A 6,409-nucleotide genomic window follows, 5' to 3' on the forward strand; every position below is an offset into this window, starting at 1 on the left:
GTCTATAGACTAACTTTCATTGAAAATGCCGTTGTATTTTTATTTATTTTCAGATTAATTGTATTATTTTTTACAAGTCTATTTATTTCTTAATAATGGTATGCAATAAAAAAAACAAAATGAAAATCTGTGGATTCAAAGAGCCTTAGGACTTTGTAATTTGTAGTATCGTTTTCTATTATTAAGAAGAATTCCATTAAATTGTATTGAGTACTGTTTGTTTGTAAAGTCCACTGTATTTCATTAAATTGTGAAAGCTCTCATCCTTTACGCTATTGATTTAGGGAATGGCCTGCTGGGGAATTAAACTTATAAATGAAATTTCTGAGATATGATGAGAAATGGAAGACCGTTTCAAAAATCCTAATGGTGTTTTGTAATTCAGATCCATGCATATTTTTGTTCTTTGCTGTTTAATCTTTTCATTTGTATTATGAGATGTTTTAAGTTCCACAATCTCTTGTTGTTGGAGATATAAATTTGAAAATGAGAAGAACCAAAATCTAGATTATAGGCGGCAAACAATTTATTAAGAAAAAAAAAAATCCTTAATTCCTATCTATAAATACAAGCCTTCACCATCTCCACTTGTGTGCAAGTTCAAAATTAAAAAAACTCCCAGCTAGCAACACAAGACTCTCCCTTTCTCTTACTAGCTAGGCTAGCTATCATGGGTGTCTTTGCTTTCAGTGACGAGTTCACCTCCCCAGTCCCCCCTGCAAGATTATTCAAGGCTTTGATTCTTGACTTTGGAAACCTCCTCCCAAAACTCTTGCCACAGCTTATTAAGAGCGTTGAATTCACCCAAGGCAATGGAGAGGCTGGCAGCATCAGGCAGATCAGCTTTCAAGATGGTGAGTGTAAATTTTAGGTCAACCTAATACCTGCATATTTAGAAGAAGAAAATCTTAAACGAGAAATTATAATTGACTAGTTAAGCTATAATTCATTACAGCATAATACTAATAGCCAGTAATAGTGTGTCTTGATGTGAATGTAAAAACTTTTTTACGCAAATTTTATAACAAAGTGCACATGTGTCCATGGTATTATTGCAGGTATTGGTCTTAGGTCTGTTACGAACCGAGTTGAAGCTGTTGACCCAGAAAATTTCTCTTACTCGTACAGTTTGATTGAAGGTGAAGGATTATTGGATAAGATGGAAACCGTTGTTTATGAGGTACAATTTGTGCCTGGTCCTGATGGTGGTAGCATAAATAAAATGAAAAGTACCTATCACACCAAGGGTGATATTGTGCTTACCGAAGAGGAGGTTAAGGAAGGCAAAGAGAAGGCACTGGGAATGTACAAAGCTGTGGAAGCTTACCTCCTTCAAAACCCTGAAGCCTATGCTTAATTAAGTGCTTTTGCACTTTTATTATATATATCTCACTAGCTATATCCTTAATGATACTGTACGTGTTTAAGTTAGGCTATGGCTTTGGCTCGGCCTGGCTTGGCTATGGTGGCCATAATTTGGGTGGGTAGTGTTAAAAACATAAAATAAGGATTTGATAATCATCATTCACTTGTGATTTTATTGTAATGTTCCTTCCGATAGAGTTCTCCTTCTGGTCTGGTTTCTTTGTTGTAAATTAAGAACCATATGTTGAGATTGGAAAATAAAAATAAAAATAAAAATATATGACTGTTCGAATAACTAGTTTGGCATGTGACTCTGTCTTATTTTTTGGATTATGAATCGGCTGCTGGGTGTGTGTTTGATTCTGTGCCTTAATAAGGTCCGAATTAAGCAATTAAATATTTTGCTATACATATATATATATTAGGATAATAGAAACATAAACATTCTGTGGGTTTTGTTATAGGATAAAAGAGGAACCAGATTAAAAGGGAAAAAAAAGAGAGAGAAGAAAGAAAACTCTCTAAAATCAGGTTTTAGGCTCTTAGCTTGCAATTCTATCTCTTGTAATAGATAGAATTTGAGAAAGTAAATTTCTGTTCTCTTTTTTCAATAAGCTAGAGAATATATATATACACCAAAGTAATAAGAATTTACATAGTACGTGGCGTTGTTACACCTGAGAATGATCTTTAGATCGGGTAACAGGTTTTTAGCCAATATAATGAGTTTGGAAAATGGAACAAATAAATTTCCGATGCGAATGAACAAGACAAGACTAACAATATTAAGATCCTTAATCAAACACAGAGCATACTTAATGTGCAAAATTATTTAAAGAAATATAAATAAAAACATGTAAAGATTCAAAAGTTTAAATAAATGAACCTTGAAATTTGTATTGTTACAAAATAGGAGAAAATTTGAAGGGGATAGTGGTTACAATTTTGGAATTCGAAATATATATTGATACAGTTTTGTGAATACAGAGGAAGTATGATTTCTCTGTAGAGAAACTTGATCTGGTTGTATCCAGTTCTGCCTCTCTCAATGGAAGGGAGTCTGTTTATATAGAAGAGACATCCTGGAGAGGTTTGCCTTTGCACCGAAAGGTTGTTTGTCCTTTTGTATGAGTGGACTCCAAGTGGAAAATACCTTTTGGAAGTGGGAGACACCTTTTGTAGTGGTGGGGACCACCTTTTTGTAAAGAGGAATCTGCACCGAAAGTATTTTTGTCGTCTTCTACCGATAATTTTGGAGAATCTTTAATGCCTTTTGATAGGTGGCAGAATGTCATAACAGTCATCTTCATTATCATCACCAAGGGATATGGCAGGAGATGACGAGCCAGAGGAGCTGGATTTGGACAAAACCGTTTTGGAGTCTTGGCTTTATATGATTCCCTGCAAGAGCTGGAGATATTCATCTTTAGTTGTTGCTGAAGCAAGGAAAGCTGCAGTTTGAGCCTTGCGGGCTAGGAATTTGGATTATGGATGATGATCAATGACAGGAGCTGATTGATTCTTTTGTAACCATTCCATAACAGTTTTGGAACTTTTGGATTCAGCCGCAAAGAAATCCCACCATTTTGGATTTTGAATTTACGGACAAGGATTGGGTGTCCATTTTGGAGGTTGTAATCATAAAATCATGAACATACCCATGGAACAAAAAATTTTGTACAGAAAATGAAAAGGGAAGAAAACTTCCTTTTTGAAGGAGAAGGTTGAAAATTTTGTTTGAAATGGAGATATTCATTTTCAACCAGGGGATGGTCTTTGAGGAAGTCAATGACAACCAAAATAATCTCACCATTGGAGGAACCAAATAGGGAGATTTGTAGATTTCATGGCGTGATGAAAATAAAAGAGCCAAGAATGGCTATGATTTGTGTTTTGTAGAAAAAAGGCATTAAACCATGCATGTTGGTAATCCCAGTATGTATATGAAGTATTGAAATCCTGATAGGTTGTGCGGAGGTGGATTGGGAAGAATATTGGTTGATGTAAGGGTTGTCCCCATTCTTAAGGATTGATGATTTTTTGGATAATGCATGTGGAATATGCTGGTTCGGAGTGGGTTGTATGTAATTTAAAGTGTTTGAACTTGACAGAGTTTGTAATATAAAGGATGGTGGCATAGTAGGATTGAGGTTTGGCTAAATTCCAAGGTTTGTAATGCCAATTTGGAGGGAAAAGTTTGGAAGCTGCAATAGAAGGGTTTTCATGATAAAATCCTTCTTCCATAGTCAAAATATTTTGGAAATTATTTTTGAAAATGTATTTTGATTTGGATTTAGAAAAGCTTTGTTGTGGAGTTTGTAAAGCAAGCAGGGGTTTTTGGGGAGGAAAACATGCTTGTGGTTTTGAAATAGGTTTGGAAATACTACCTGATTGTGACTCCTGGTCATTGGAGATTTGTTGGGAGACCATTTGCAGTGCTATAAGCAATTCTGGAGATTTGGAAATGGTATCAACCTAGTGTTGTACTAAGTTTGGTTGTTCCTGTGATTGTTTTGTAGTTTTTTCTTTTTCAACGACTGCCTCATACCAAGATTTAATAGGTTTGGCAGCTATGATGGCTGAAGACATGAGTTTTGTAGAAGGTTGTGGGCTTTCTAGTTTTATAGGTTGAGTTTGGGTAGTTTTCCCCTTATCTTTGAATTGTGACTTATGAGGCATTAGGACCTGTTTTGAAGAAATTTACGGGTTAGGAAATCAAGGATGGATTTTGAATCTCCTTTAATGTAGGCAATGTCAAAATAAAAAATGCTTAAAATAGCCTGTCATCTGGCAAAAATTTGTTTCGAAGCAAGATTTTAGACATCTTTTTGTAAAACTTCTTTTACGGATTTGCAATCAACACGTAGAAGGAATTTTTTATTTAATAAATCACTTTGAAATTTTGTAATGCAAAGAACAATTGAAAGAATCTTTTTTTTTTAATAGAGTAGTTTTTCTGACAATCATTCTAATGAGCAGATGTGTTCTGAAGGATTTGTTCTTTGTTGTTTTGGACTTGTTTAAGAATCCTCCCGTAACCAAAGTCAGAAGTATCAGTCTCAACTATCTTTGGAGCTAACGGGTTAGCAAAATGGAGAAGTGGAATAGTTTGAACTTGTTGTTTGATTTGTCTGACTATGCTGGTATGAAGGTCAAACCATTGGATTAGGTTTGTCTTTAACCTATCATGTCAAGGTTTGGCAAGACGACTAATGTTAGGATAGTAATCAAGGACATAGTTAAGACTTTTTAAAAACCTTTGTAATTGGGTTTTGTCGGTAATTTTATCAGGGAATTTGTTTGTAAAAGATAAAGATCTCTCTATAGGTGTCACAATACCTTGGCAGTTATAATGGCCCAGAAAACGGACACGAGTTTGAAATAGAGAAATTTTGGATTTTGAAACAGGTAATCCATTTTGTTATGCAGTATGAAAGAATGTATGTAGATGCTTAAAATGTTGATCTATTGATTGGGAAAAAATAAGAACATCATCAATGTAAACAATGCAAAATTTAGAATATGCATTGAAAATGTCATTCAAATGCGTTGGAATTTAGAAGGTGTATTTTTCAAACCAAAAGGCATAACATTCCATTCATATTGGCCGAAAGGAACTGTGAATGCAGTTTTGTATCGATCCTTAGGGTCAATCTGGATTTGCCAAAATCCGGATTTCATATCAAATTTGGAATGGTGATCTGGACTTTTGAATAAGACCTTTAGACTCGAGATCTTGGATTTCAAGTCGGCAATGTTGTTCGAGATCAACATTCATTTGAATAGGTCTTGCTTTTATAGGTATATATTTTTCTGAAAAAGTATCTTCATAAGGAAGATCAACAACATGTTGTTTTCTTTTCCAGAAGGCATTAGGTAAGTCTGAACAAATCTGTTGCTCAATCTTACTTTGTAAATCAATGATTTTCTTTTGTAAAAATGAGTTTTGTAATTGTTTGTCGATGCGACAAAAGGAAACATGGTTTTGTAAATCATGCAAATGGAATTGTTTTCCATGAATCAATGCATTAATATGATAGATATGTATAGAGCATGCTTTAATCAAATTTAAATTCCTAGTCTTAGATTTCTCTAAGAATGGGAAAACAAGTTTGATGCTATTGATTTTGGAGGTAATACAATCATGATGTGCTTTGTACGGGGAGATCATGTCGATGAATGGAGTGCCAAGAGTGATGGTATGATTAATATCTTTTGTAACTATAAAGAATGTTTTAAGAGAAATGCATTTGTTGAAAACAGAGGCTTGAGTTTTACCTACAATATTCAATTTTAAATTATTAGCAGCAGAGAGTTTTTCAGAGGTAGTTTGTAAAAACCGTTTTGGAACTATGCCTTCTTTGATGCAGTTTAAATCTGCACCTATGTCAAATAAGGCAATATTGTCGAGTTTGAAATCATCTGAAAAGACTAAGGTAATTTTGATCAAATATTTTTTGGAAGATATTTTGGTTAACACATTTAAGAAATTGTCAGGAATATGCTCAATGTTTGTAAATGCATGATGTATTGCATGAGACTCATCAGTTTGGTCTTTTTACTGAGCTTGTTTCAGGGTTTGTAACTCAGATTTGAGGGTTTTAATCTCAGAATGTAATTCTAAGATGGTGGTCATGGTTTTGGATTACTTTGGTATCAGAGCCTATTGGGATCTGGGTAGAAATAATAATTTAATTTATAGAAACCCAAGTGAGAAGAGAGAACCTTAGTTAATAGGTGAATGCTACTGAATGGTGTAAGCCCTGTTGAGCGAGTAAGCGTATAGGGCAGTGAACCATATAAGTTGTTGATGCAACCATATTATTCGATAGTTTCACTCACATTTAACTAGTGTTTTGCCTTTTTTTATGTATAAAATGTCTTGATATTCTTTGTTTTATGTTTTGAAGGCACCTTTAGATGAAAGATGCAAAAAGGAGTAAATTGGAGGTAATTGACAGATTTGACCCTCAGTTGATGTTTTGTGCAGAGCGTGAGCTCTAAAAGTCGAAATGAAGTGATTCTAGTGGCATTAGAAAGCTAA

The 6,409-nt window shown here is 34.3% G+C and overlaps 1 protein-coding gene across 1 annotated transcript; it reads left to right on the forward strand.

Moving 5' to 3' along the window:
* The first annotated feature begins 592 nt into the window (after window positions 1–592).
* On the forward strand, window positions 593–1,660 carry LOC7491421 (major allergen Pru ar 1). The gene is made up of 2 exons (XM_002314287.4): window positions 593–854; window positions 1,059–1,660. The coding sequence occupies exons 1-2, from the start codon at window positions 671–673 to the stop codon at window positions 1,355–1,357; spliced, it is 483 nt and encodes a 160-aa protein (XP_002314323.1). The 5' UTR covers window positions 593–670; the 3' UTR covers window positions 1,358–1,660.
* The last annotated feature ends 4,749 nt before the right edge of the window (window positions 1,661–6,409 follow it).

Source organism: Populus trichocarpa, chromosome 10, assembly GCF_000002775.5.
Source record: "Populus trichocarpa isolate Nisqually-1 chromosome 10, P.trichocarpa_v4.1, whole genome shotgun sequence".
Classification (NCBI taxonomy): domain Eukaryota; kingdom Viridiplantae; phylum Streptophyta; class Magnoliopsida; order Malpighiales; family Salicaceae; genus Populus; species Populus trichocarpa.